This window comes from Pelodiscus sinensis, chromosome 2, assembly GCF_052426305.1.
Source record: "Pelodiscus sinensis isolate ZL-2025 chromosome 2, ASM5242630v1, whole genome shotgun sequence".
In the NCBI taxonomy this organism is placed as follows: domain Eukaryota; kingdom Metazoa; phylum Chordata; order Testudines; family Trionychidae; genus Pelodiscus; species Pelodiscus sinensis.
The window spans coordinates 94,948,536-94,962,480 of record NC_143053.1 but is presented as its reverse complement, the minus strand read 5'-3'; the positions used below and the strand labels follow the sequence as shown (position 1 = coordinate 94,962,480).

General features: G+C 42.3%; 1 protein-coding gene across 8 annotated transcripts in view; it reads left to right on the top strand.

The window, feature by feature from the left end:
* Window positions 1-13,945, top strand: part of RTTN (rotatin) — a 176,261-nt gene that overhangs the window by 119,346 nt on the left and 42,970 nt on the right. For all 8 annotated transcript variants that reach the window (XR_331929.5, XM_075921044.2, XM_075921045.2 and 5 more), the window contains 2 exons: window positions 5,227-5,419; window positions 10,233-10,315. Coding sequence is in view for 7 of the 8 variants with exons in the window: in XM_075921044.2 (XP_075777159.2) it covers window positions 5,227-5,419; window positions 10,233-10,315 (276 nt within the window). In the remaining variant the exon portion in view is untranslated. The remainder of the gene's footprint in view (window positions 1-5,226; window positions 5,420-10,232; window positions 10,316-13,945) is intronic.

The window sequence follows — 13,945 nt, the reverse complement described above, 5'->3', positions numbered from 1 at the left end:
ATTTCTGTTGTTGAGATGTGGAACTGCCATGAAAAGCCATATTCATTAGTGTGGTGGCTTTCAAACTCTTTTTCTTGTGACCCAATTGAAGAACATTGTTGATCCAGTGAGCCAACATAATTTGAATAGAGTATAGGCTCCGGGTTGGAGTTGAGGATGAGAGCTTTGGGGTGCAGGAGGAAGCTCCAGCTTTGGGGGAGGGGTTCAGTGCTGGGGCAGGAGGAGTTTTCCTTGAGTGGCTCCTGATCAGCAGTGCAGTGGGGGTGCTAAGGCAGGCTTCCTGACACTCCTGGCACTGCAGACTATGCTGCAACCCACAAGCAGCCAGCAGCTGGTTCCCAGCCAATGGGAGTCAGAGCTAATGCTCAGGACAGGGGTAGTGCGTGGAGCCCTGTGTACTTTCCCATCCCCCTCCTGCAACCTGGGAGCTGGGCCTGCTGCTGGCCTCTTCTGGGGTATAGTGTAGTCTGCAGTGTCTAGAAAGGCAGCTAGTCTGCCTTAGCACCCCCACTGATTACCCTGCAGCAACCAGTGTGTAGCATTCCATGACCCAGTACTGAGTCACAATCCATAGTTTGAAAACCACTGCATTAATGGATGCGTGAGAGGCCTTGCATGTGGGTGATGTCTTTTGCATATTGCCTGAGGGAGTGTACCCCTCAACCACCTCAGTTCTTCACCATGATCCTAAGGATGATCTCACCTTTATTTTCTCAGACTAATCCTTCCCTTAGACCTAGTCTACACTAGGAGTTTAGATTGAATTTAGCCGCACAAGGTAGATTTTTCTAAACAGTGAGTCCACACTACTGTCAACAGAATGGGTCCACACAACTCATTCTGTTGACTTTAAAGGTCACTAAAGTTTATATCAATACTCTTGCTTTTCACGGGGAACAATGCAAGTTTTGACTTTGCATGGTCAAATTCAGAGTTGAGAAAGTCGAGATTCTTGGCCTCTGGGAGGCATCCCACAGTGCCCCGCTCTGGTAAGAATTTGCATCTATACTGCTTTTGATGTGAACAGAAAAAGCCCCAAGGAAAGTTTGAATGTTATTTTCCATGTGGCCAGCATTGTGAGCAAACCTCAGAGCAGGCAGTCCACATGAGCAGCACACATGGCCATAACTTCCACGAGTTCAAGGCCCATGAGCTCCAGTTCCCAGAGGTGCAAAAAAGTCTTCAGGAGATCTTGTACTTCATTGAGGTATGGGGAGAGGAATTCATTTTCTCAGAGCTGTGAAACAGCAAAAGAAATGCTGATGTCTTTGAGAAGATAACAAATTGTATTGTGGCGAAAGGTTACTCCAGGGACCCCCAGCAGTGCCATTTTAAAATAAAGGAACTGAGGCAGTCCTATCACAAAACTAAGGAGGCAAACATATGGGTATGGTGCATTGCTGCAAACATGCCGCTTCTATGACAAGCTGCATGTGATCCTATGGGGGGACCCGACCAACTTCGCAAGCCAAACCGTAAAGTCTGCCCAAGACTTTCAGCGTGGCAGACTGTGTGTCAGTGGAGGGTGAGGAGAATGGCCAGCCGGCGAGCATCAAGGGCAAGAACTTTTCATCATTTTAGAGCCAGTCTTCTCCTCCCAGGATGTCTCACAGTCAAACATTGATCCTAGGGAGGGCACTTCTGGAGAGTTCACAGTTTTCTTAGTATAAATGGTTAAGGCACTTGGGTGTGATGTGTGGTATACTCTGTGCCTACTAGGGATGTTAAATTGCAGATAATCAGCTAATCGAATAGTTGATGATCAGTGATTAAGGGGAGGGTGAGCTTGCTACCCCTGCTTGCAGCTCTGCAGTTTGAATGTACTAGGAGCTGGATGGCAGCTAACCCCTCTGTGGCTATGCCTTTTAAATGAAGTAAGAGCCACATCTCTGCCTTTTAAACGTAGTAAGAGCCTGGCTCTTACTTCATTTAAAAGGCAGAGCCGCAGTACTGCTGTGCCTTTGCCTTCCCCCCAGCACGGCTTCTGCTTCCCTCCACTTTCTCCTTGCTGCCTCTGATAAAGAGGTTCTGGGACTACGTTTGGAATGCAGGGGGGCTGGGGCAGGAGCTTGCTGTGCAGAAGGGAGTTCATGACTAGGGTAGGAGTTCAGGATGTGGGCTCCAGCTGGGCACTGCTTACCTCAGGTGGCTCCTGAGTGCTGGTGCAGTGGGGCTAAGGCAGGCTCACCCCTGCCCTGGCCCCGGCCCACTCCCTAAAGTAGACAGCAAACTCCATCCCAAGTCCTGTTGCGCCCCCACTCTGCTTTGAAAGGATACAGAATGGGAGGGGGCACCTTGACATCAGCAGGAGGCTGCCTGGGGGAGAGGCAACTCCAAGGCAAAGGGCAGGAGATAAGGAGCAGTGCGGGGAGGAGCAGCTGAAGTGCTGGCACTTGACAGCCTCTTGGCCAAACCAGTTAGGATCACCTGTTAGAGGCTCCAAGATCTACCAGTAGATCCTGATCTACTGGTTGGTGACCACTGTCCTAGTGATACTCGTTGGATTGGTTATGGAGGTCCCTGAGGGGCATCATTCTGTTAGTGTATATAGACAGAGGCTGGTCCAGCAGACCCTGCGAGACTGGAGCAGTCCCCTGCTCAGGGCAGGTGGGGAGTTCCCACTAGCTCCAGCTCCCACTAGCAAACCCAGAACTAACCGGTTAACCATTTACATCCCTACCACCAACCTCTTGGCACTATTTTCATTCTCTGGTTCCATATAAGAGACAAAGTGGTCAGAGAGAGGTCAGTCACCAATGACCAAAGATGAGAAGGCTAATGGAGTGTGTCCTGCATCGGAGATGTTGAATCTAGTTTTGGTGGACTCTCTAACGTGGGAGAGCTAGATGGTGATTTGGATATTCCATCCACCCCTGAAACATTGGAGGAGGCCAGGAACCTCATTGAAATGGTAGCCTTGCACTCTCCATAACCAGTGCACAGGAGCAACGTGCACACATGTATGTGGAATGGATATGAGCAACACGTCATAAGTAGCAGTTTTGAGAGGTAGATAACTGTTTTATTTTAACCGATCAGAGTGTCAAGTCAATAATTTAAAATGTAAAATTACAATCAGCATTAAATTTTGTATTGGAAAGAAATGCAGCTCCTCCCTCTCCCCTTCACCCACCTCGTGTCAATCTAAGTTGATTTGTTTGTAAACAAGTTAACACAAGAAAGTTCAAATGAAAAGCTGACAAAAAGAATATGGAGGATAGTAGGCATGGACAGTGGATAATATAGCCAGGGGAATTTTTTTTCTTCCCAAAAAAATCTGGGGAGGAGGGGATCTCACCCACCACAATCAGGCTGGCTGGGAAGGCTGGGGCTGTAGTGGTGCTGCCTGGCTGCTGTGGAGAAGCTGGGGCCAGGGTCACATGGCTGTCTAGCTACTCCTGGAATGGGGAAGTGGAAAGGGGTGGAAAGCTAGGTTTGCCCAGTGCTCTGGGAGCAGGGAAACTGGAGCTGTACAACTGCCTGGTGGGTGGGGTATGTGTGCAATAGCCTTTGGTGCACCCAAATGTAGGGATGGGGTGCAGGATGGGGCCAGTGGCTCTGGGGGGCACAGAAGAGGTGGGGCTGGGACTTGCCTCCCTAAGTCAGGCCTTCAACCATTGCCCATGATAGTAGGGAAATATTTCATAGGCATGAAGTACATTAAGACTTTTTTTTCCTTGAGGCAAACATTTTAAAGGTTTTTAATAAAGAGTGTAGGCTAGATTTTGGGTGTTAATGTTTATTGCATAGTTAGTATAGTTATTTTTCTTAATGGCAATGTAGCAAGCTCTCTGTCTCCCACATCTTTAAAATGGCATAGCACACTTTTGCCATCAGTTAAAATCAACCCATATAATTTGATGTTACTGGATCACAACACAGTATGTTACCTCAAGGTTGTTGAAGTCACTGCATGCTGTGAACATAATTGGTGAAAGACTCCAGTGATTTTTAGCACACCCATGTGGCCATGAAATGCTTGGAACAGGATTTTAAAACTGGCATAGGATCTCTTGAACTGAATGTCATCATATTTATTGTAGAATAGTGATAGAGATGTAGCCGTGTTAGTCTGGTGTAGCTGAAACAAAATACAGGACTATGTAGCACTTTAAAGACTAACAAGATGGTTTATTAGATGATGAGCTTTCGTGGGCCAGACCCACTTCCTCAGATCAAGGAAGTGGGTCTGGCCCACAAAAGCTCATCATCTAATAAACCATCTTGTTAGTCTTTAAAGTGCTACATAGTCCTGTATTTTGTTTCATCATATTTATTGTCTGCAAAATTCCCTAATTATGCAATTGTTGTGGTTGATATAATGCATAGCGCTGTTACCTCAGTGGATGGAGTGTAGCCCTCTAACTCATTGTTAACAATTTATGCAAAGCACCGAATTGTTTGATGTTGTTTTTAATTTCTGATTGTGCTTCAGTGGATGCAAAAAGCAAATGTTGATTTTTTTTTTTGGCACGGTTCTGTATTAATACTACATTACACTCAAAATAATGTTATATTTCTTATTGGATTAGAATGAATGGATCCATTTTAGGGTTTCTGTAGCCTTCAATCAGTGTCTGGGTTTGTTCAAGATATTTATTTTTAGAGACAGAGAAATTAAAGTGCTGCTTGGAAGAGTATTGGTAAAGTATATTAGAGGTCTATAAAAGTGAAATGTCTTTTAATGAATCTACTGTTACCCCCTAAAAACACTCATTCTAAATTCTTAAAGTTATTTTTATTGTAATTAAAAATATGGAATAGAGCAAGGAGTGTGGATGTGCATTGTAGTGAATTGCCTTTCAGTGCATGCTTTAGCAGCAGCATCTATTGGCTTGAGCCAATAATTCTAATACTCCTTGAAGTTACTTTAGTAATTTAGCTTTGCTCAGAGCTGCTTTTTCTCATCATTGACATAAACTGTCAATTGCTGTCCATAAATAGAATTAAATAAGAAATTTATAAAAACTTGACTACTTGTGATTTATAAGCAAGTCCTAAAACTCATCACAAATGAATGCAATGCTTACAAATCTATACAATGTACGATAGAACACGTTGCCATGATACAGACGTTTTTTATTTTAGTTAAATATAATTTTTATATTGAGACTTTTCTTTAGGCTGTGTAGAAAAGTTTTGGGCTTCCTTTCACCCACAGGGGAGTATGTATTGTAATTTAGATTCTTGTAAAGAAATACATTTTGATTACCTTTGTTTCCTCAGGGGCCTTGTGTGCATGATGAAGAGTCTGGTCTGTCTCAGATAGGAAAACCTGCCCTTCAGGCTCTATTATATCATTGCCACTTTTATGAACATTTGAATCAGATGGTGAAGCATTGTTACCTAGGTCGATACACATTTGATTTGAATTGTTCCATGGGAGAAAGCCTTATGGTAGAAAAAAACGGCATAAATGGTAAGTGAAATTGTTACTTCACTGGTATGCTTTTAACCCAATATCTCTTCTAATTGGAATTTACCTGTAGTTGTTTTTATAGAAACGCATTCATTGCAACTGTAATTTTAAATTGAATGTATACTTAAAGAATTAAGTTGTATGTGTATAAACTTAGAATTGTTGGTCTCTTAAAGGTGCTTAAAGGAGTCCAGCATTCTAGAGACAAGTACGCAGCAGGGCTGACAGTCTCTGTGGGCCCCTGGGCAAATGTATATGGAGAGAGAGCAACTCTGTGATCTCAGAAAGGGTGGAGCCTCAGGGGAAAGGTGCAGGGCCAGAGCAGCCAGCCCTCCACGCTGCCGTGCATGGTATAGTGCTCCGACAGCAATTTAAAAGGGGCCCAAGCCCCTTTGAAACACTGGATCCCTTTTGGGAAGCTACCCTTTTGGCCCCCTGTCAGTGCATCTGCAAGTATGTGTTTTGTAAATGTGTTCATAGAAATTATAGATGGAAAATATCTACTAGATCGTTCTTTCTGTCTTCCTGCAAAAGGGAAAGATGAGGAAAAATATTCAATTAGTTCAACTTTTAAGAGATGTAACTTTGCAGTACAATAGCAGTGAGAAAGCTCAGAGAGGTGTTGAATATGTAGCCTGCTCTTAAAAAAATGAAGTGGTCTTCATAGCCTCTTGAGAAGACACAATTTGTGCATCTTAAGGCCCTTTCATAACAGAAGGGTGTGGTTCACACTTACGCTGACACATGGCATAGCAGGGAATGTGTAGTGAATATTGAATATTATTTGGCATCTATGGAAGCCAATTCTCATTGATCTTAATGGGTGAATTAACTCATACTGATGCAAGGCAGGAGAGTAGGGTTTGCTATGACTCCATATATAGATTTTCCCAAACCATTTTGCTAGTTGATATAGTATCTCTTTTGCTAGCATTGCACAGATTGAAAGTGCTATCTAGGGTCTCATCAGTGAAATTATTATACATAACCTTGAAACCACTACTCCTTGTGCTAATTTGCAGTAGGGCAGCACCTTTATTTGTGTCTTAAATTAAAGTACTTAAAACTGCTATTTACCACCTCAAACAGAAACCTAGTTTTGGAAATTCTGAGTCTAAAATCATTTTAGAGTCATTGTTGTCTTACTACTTTCCTCACATTACATTTCTTTATCGTTTTTCTTGGTAGGTTTCTCTTGCCTAGTCCTGTTTAGATTTCCTGAAACTATTCTATTTGTTTCTTGGTGCTTCATGTATTTTCCTTCCTTACATTCTACAGTGACGAAAGAAGTTTGCCTGAGGTGCAGAATACCTGTTTCTAAAGGAAGAAAACCAAAACCTATTCTGGATACTTACTGTTTATTTATTGCTGCAGTTTTTGGCATTTTGGATATGCAACCATACAGCCTCATGCTGCTGTACAAAGCTAGGCAGAATTAGAGTTTGTAATTATTTTTAGGGGAGAGCTCAAAGGAAAACTTCCTGGAGTACCATGCAGTGTGGCATTGGTGACATAGTATTTAGCACTTTTCATTTCTAGCCCACCTTTTCTCTCTTTTCTGGGATCCTAACAATATTGGGGATTTGCAGGAAATGGTGGAGGGAACTAAGGTGATTGGAGCAACAGGCCACCTTTTATAGGCTTGCCCTTAGAAAATAGACATATACAAAGGGAAGGGACTAAGAGGAGTTCATATGCATTCCTGCGGCATGTAAAAGTTCCACTGTTTGAGCTTCCCCCTGCTGGTACATCCCCTGAATGGGAATATGCAGATCCTATCTTGAAAAACTCCAGTTACAAGTAAATTAACTTCTTTTCTTCGAGAGAGATGTCCCTGTAGGTGCTCCACTGTAGGTGTTGGTGTGCCTGAGCAGATTCTTCATAGGCCACACAAGTGCAGTGCCTGGCTCATGCACCTTCAGTAGCCTGACATCACACATTCACAACCTCTCCTCCCCCCCAGTCTCTTCTCTGCTGTCCCTGGCCAGAGATGGAGCCCCACAGTGTTCCTCAGAGAAAATTGTTATCTTCATTACCATTCTTTAGATTGGGGTTGGGAACCTTTTCAGGGTTGGGGGGCCACTGACCCACAGAAAAATCAGTAAGGAGCTGCACACAAGTGAAAAACAAAAAACCAAACTCTCAGTGATGTGGTCCCTAACTGAGAAGGAGAAAGACACTCCCCACATTCCCTTTGCACACCCAGAGTCTATACCGGGGGTAGGGAATCACTTGTGTGGCCCCAGACCCAAAAAAAGAAGCCCCTGACAGAGAAGGAAGAAGACACTCCCCACATTCCCTTTGCACTCCAGAGCTAAGGGGGGCCCAGGCTACTAGATTTTGTGTGCTCCAGTCCTGTGGGTGGTTGGCAGAGGGGCTTGAGCACCAGTGTGGGCTCCCCAATGCTGAACCTTGGGGATCAGATCCAAGCAGCGCCTGGGCCTGAGGTTCCCTACCTCTGGTCTACACCAACTATGTAGCCTACATATTTTATATACAGAAATAAGAGGGGGGAGCTCAATCTCACACTCTCTGCACAGAATCCATAAGATTCTGGAATTGGTGTCTCCAGCATAGAATAACAATATCTGCCTTTCACCTTCTAGGATTTCCCAATACCATCGCACACTCACTCAGCTGAGCTCTTTCTCAAGAACATGCATGCGGGAGAAACTGAGCAATCAACCCAATCTTCAATCTGTAAGGTCACCCCAGGATCTATCTTGTCACCACTCATAGCAACAAGAAGTGACCAGACTTCTGCTGCAGAGCCAGGATAGGCAAACAGTCTCTGGGAGATGCACTACTAATCACATGGGATTGTGGTCTCTTATATGCCTTCCCATCAATACCACTCTTGAACTGAGTAGTAGAAAAAATATGAAAGAACAGAGCTAGTGTCATACTCCTCAGTCCCCTCATGGCACAGACAACCCTTACACCCCTTCCTCACCAGGATGATAGTCTTTCTGCTCTTGCGTCCAACCACAATCTCTTGTCACAACCAGAAACACAGGCACGGTACCCCAACTTTCACATGCTACATCTCAAAGCCTGGTACTTCAGTGGTTCTCCGCTCAGGAACTAAAATGGTCCGTACCTGTTCAAGCAGTGTTACTCCATAGCAGAACTCAGACCTCTCACTAAATCTATGTGCAAAAATGGAAACGATTTACCCACTGGTGCTCTAACAGATGTCTGCCTCAACATCCCTCTCAAGAACCTCTCAAGGCCCTGGAGGTTTTTCGCCTTTCTCTGTAGCATGGGGTACAGATCACAGCTAGAGGATTCTCTGCATCTTGGGGCCTTCAAAGTATTTGAAGGCTTCAATATCTGAGATATAGGTGAGAGGATTATTCTGGGAGGGGTGGGTGAGATTCTGTGGCCTGCACTGTGCAGGGGTTCAGACTAGATGATCATAATGGTCCCTTCTGAGCTTAAAGTCTATGAGTCTATGAATCCTTGATTACCTTTTACACCTTAAGCTCTCTCCCTTCGCTCCATAAAGGTAGATCTCACAGCCATTAATATTTTCAACCTGAAAAGAGAGAATACTTCTATATTTGCACATCCATTAACACAGAGATTCTTTAGGGGGTCTTCCAGCCCTTTATCCTGGCAGAGCCCTGGGACCTTCACCTCATGCTCAGTGCTCTAATGCACTAACCATTCAAACCACTGGCAACATGTTGTCTCTTGCATCTATTGTAGAAAACAGCACTCTTGGTAGCTATCATGTCCTCCAAATGAATGGGGAAAATAGCAGCACTCATGGCAGAACCATCATACAAAGCATTCTTTAAGGACAAAGTTTCCATCCACACTCATTTCAGATTCCTACCAAAAGTTCATTCTTCCTTCCTTAATAATAACCAGGCGGTCCTTTCCAAAACCACATGCCAGCACATCTGAATCCACAATGCACATGCTTAACATGTGCAGAGCATTATCCTTTTACCTCCACAGGACAAAACCCTTTAAATCCTCTCCCAAATTATTCATATCAATAACAGACCATAATAAAGGTAAAGCCATCTCCTCACAGAGGCTTTCACACTGGATATTGGATTGCATCTGGTTATGCTATCACCCAACAAGGTCAACATTGAGCACCCTGCAGAAGATTGGTATCCACATCCATAGCATTGTTACACAAGGTCCTAATTATGGACCTCTTCAGAGCCTCAGAGCAAACTTTTGCAAAACACTGGGCACTCACTCGAAGCCTGCTCTTAGACATTAGCATAGCTAAACCTGTCCTAGCCACAGCTTTTTCACCAGATCTGAAGTGCCTGCTTCCTTAATACATACAGCTTTTCAGTCACGTACAGTGGAGCACCCACAGGGACATGTCTCAAAAAAGAAGAGGAGGTTACTCACCTGTGCAGTAACTAACAGTCTTTGAGATCAGTGTCCCTGTGGGTGCTCCACTTCCCACCCTCCTCTCCTCAACTTTGGAATTTTAGTGTGGTCTCCATTCCAGAGAAGGAAGCTGCACATGCACAATGTCAGGGCACCAAAGGTGTGTGAGCCATGCACTGTGCCTGCACGGCCCGCAAGGACACTGCTCTAAAAACCTCTGATCAATCGTGCAGAGGTGCACCAACACTGACAGTAGAACACTCAAAGGGACACTCATCTCAAAGAATGTCAATTACTGCACAGGTGAGTAACCTCCTCTTCCTTAGTAACTTTATTTTTGTGGTTGATTATATATTCCTTTCCATGTTTTCTATACCTCTTTTCCCCCCATAAAAATAAAATTTCAAATCAGAATAGTTCAAAACTCAGCTATGATTTCCTCTTTCTGCAGATTTTGATGATTCTGTTAATCTTTGGAGAGTTCCATCCAGTCAAAGTCAATCTCCACATTCACAGTCAACATCTGATACTATGGTAAATGCCAAAATAATGCATTCATATTACATATAATATTATTTATATAATATTTTCAAGAAAATGGCCAAATGTGTTGAAACTGTAAACATTGCAAAATTAAGCTATGCAATCATCAAGCTTTATAGTTATTTACTAAAACTAAACTTAGTAAAACCTTTGCATGTCCTCACATATGTAAGTTCACAAATAGGGGCTTAATTTATCCAGTTATATATGCAGATAAATTGTAATTCTAGAGTCTCTACATCTGATGACATTTTCTAAAGATTGCTTTGCAGTTTGCTCTATTGCGTAAATCCAAATGAAGTCGTTTCTACTACAGTTTTCAATATTTACTATGTCCAATCTATACTTTCACAATGATCCAATATTTACCTTATGGCGCTGCAACCACATAACATCACAAAATCATGACTGTGTGTCAGAATATCATTGTATGCAGGTGCGAAGTCACAGCCTCTTTTGGGCCTCCATAATATTTTTAGCACAACAAAGTTCAGTTGAGATTCTGACTACATCTAGACTGCAAGCTTCTTTTTGGAAGAACCTTTTCCGGAAGAAATTTTCCAGAAAAGCTTATTTTGAAAGAGAGCATCCACACAGCAAAAGCTCAACAAAAAAAGCGATGTGCTTTTTCGAAAGATAGCGTCCAATCAATGTGGATGCTATCTCACATTTAAGTTGTAATTATTCTGGACGGAGTAGCCATGAGGGTACCTGTTATTTCCTGGAGTTCTTTCAAAATAACTCCCTCTTCTGTGTCCAAACATGCCTTTTTCTGAAAAAGCTTTTTTGGAAAAAGTCTTCTTCCTCGTAGAATGAGGTTTACCGCCGTTGGAAAAACCCCTCAATTCTTTTGACTTTGTCAAAAGAACTCAATGGCAGCGTGGACGCAAGTATTGTTTTTATGGAAAAACACTGCAGTGTAGACATACTGCAAAATAATGGTGATCTTTTTCTTTCAATGATGGTTTTGAATGACACACAATTCTTATTTTCATTCAGCTTTTTTGTATCAGACCTAGTTAAAATGGATTTTCAGTGGTCTTAAACAAGCATGATATTAAATTACTGTAACTATTTTTGGCTTTGCCCACATTTAACCTACTTCTAATATACAAATTAGAATTGCTTCCACCCCCAATAAATCATAAAAGTTGACTATCGTTGACAAAATGAATACCTAGTTCTTGTATAGTGGTTCTAATCCATTAGAGCTCTAGGTGCCTTATAGAAGAGATAAGTAGTTATCCCTGTTTTGCAAATGGAGACATTGAGGCACAGAAAAGTGAACTAATTTGTTCCAGGTGACACATCAGGACAATAGCAGAGTTTGGAATAAAATTCCATTTTCCAGTGTCTAATTGAGTTGTTCACCTATCTGTTTGTCCTCACTGCTTCCTTTAATAGGATCATATATTTAGGATTTCTTTGGTTTACAGACTTTGATACCATATCAGCATTTTTAAATTTCTGTAGATTATAGTCTGAATAGTTGAAGCATGTAACTTCTGCTTCTCCGAGGAAGTATTTCCTATGACGGCTTGGACGCCCAGGATGTTATCTGATTTGCTGTACATACTACTGAGCCTGTCTTTTCTGCCAACTTAGGCACCTTTTAACAGTGTCTTGCTGAGCAAGGTTCTTAGGCCAAACGTTATATGCAATTTGCCTCTTCCCTTAGTTTGGAGCAAGGAAGGCACAACTTTCTGCCCCCCATTTAGAAAGCACATACATGGAGTTATATTATAAACATGGATAAGCTTATTAACTATAAAAAGGTATGTCAGATGTAGGAAACAGAACAAAGCAGATTACTAAGAAAATAATGTAATGCATGCAAACTAAGCTTTACTAACTAAAGACATTGTTGTAGATAATTCCTCTCCCTGAATATTGTTTTAGGTAGAGTCCTTTACAGGGCTGAGGGGTCTTTCTAGTCTGGGTTCAGCTGTTCTCTCTTCCCTGTCTTCCACTCCCAGGTCAAGTCCTTTGTGTTTTTAGTTATCTCTTTGGGGAGGTGTAGCAAACTGAAGGTCTGAATTGGTTACATCTCTGCTCCTTGGATAGAATTATTTTGGGGTTTCCTTTGTTTGATTCTCCATCTCCCAGTAGAAGAATACTGTAGTTCAAAGTGGTGGTTAATATCAGGTGACCAGATCACCTGATTCTCTAGCATCACAGCATCCACAAATCAGTAACAGTATGGAGTATCCACAGCAAGGCCAAGGATTTCATGTAGGATTAGCTGTCCATCTTTTCCATTGTAATACAGGTTGGACCTCCATGGTCCAGTACCCTTGGGATCTCACCAGTCCTGAAAGAGAGAGTTTGCCAAACCGGAGGAGGTCAATTCCAACCCCCTCTGCTGCTGGACTTTGGGCTTTCCTGGGATCCATCAGCAGACCCAGATGGGCTCCCCTCCTAGCTTCTGGGCTCCGCTGCTCCCAGGCAGCTGAAATCCCTGCTTCGCTGCCAGCCCCGAGTCTGCTGGGACTCCACTGCCCTGGGGACACCTGGTTCTCAGCTCTGCTTACTGCCACTGTTGTTTGCTTCCCAGGGCGCTCTGGTGCAGCAACATCCATGGTCCTGTTGGACCACAGATGTTGCCGGATCATAGAGTCCTGAACCAGAGAGGTTCAACCTGTACCTGAAGTGTTATCAGTGCTTATCACCCGAAGTAGCACCAACAAAATATAGTTACAGGGTCAGTTTTCTTAACTTTGGATACTGAAATGATACAAGCATACAAATTGGAAAATTCAGTAAATCATTCAGTAAATCACAACTTTGCCAATGATATTATATGTGCATTATCTTGCTTAAAGTACATCTCAGTTATATCATATTCATTTCATAAGCATATTTTTGTAAAGAATATGGAACATAATGTCACATTTCCCTTCAGCACATAGAGTATAGTAGCTAAAGTGTGTGTGTGTGGGGGGAAACTATTAAATAAGACATTTCTTTTTTAACATTCTCTCTCTTTAACATTATCACTGTACATGAGTGAATTATATTACATGTATTATATTAGCTTTATATTATAAAATGTAGGTGTTCAAAGATCTTGCTGATTATCCTTTTGCCATTTATGATTCCTGTACCCTCAGTTTATCATCATTCGAGGTAATTTGGGAAGGTGATAAGATCTTTCCTTTCTGGGACAGCAGAACATTGTGAAAATGAGGATGTATTATTGTGTGTGTTCTTTTAGATAGAACAACAATTCTGTTTTTAAGCTTTATGCTGCTGTAATGCTGTGAGGTAATTACCAGCAAAGGCTTCACTGGTGCAAAAAGCTAACAAGGTATATTTTTATAACTTGTTTAAATGATTATGGATTTTTACTTTAGACCTTGTTTTCCTTTTCTTGGGCTGTAAGGTTCAGGCAGCTTGACAACACAAAGTAAGGATAATGTATAAGTTTTACCTGAACCTAATGGTTTATTGAAGCTTTGGATGACAATAATAAAGATTCCTTCTTTAAGCTTATTTTGTATGTAGTAATGAACACATGGTCTTTCTTTCAACACGCCAGCTTTTCTGGTTTATGTATAGTTATTTACCAGACTTTTTCTATGACAGTTGAAGAGTTTCTTTATTAAAAAAAAGTAGGTTTAT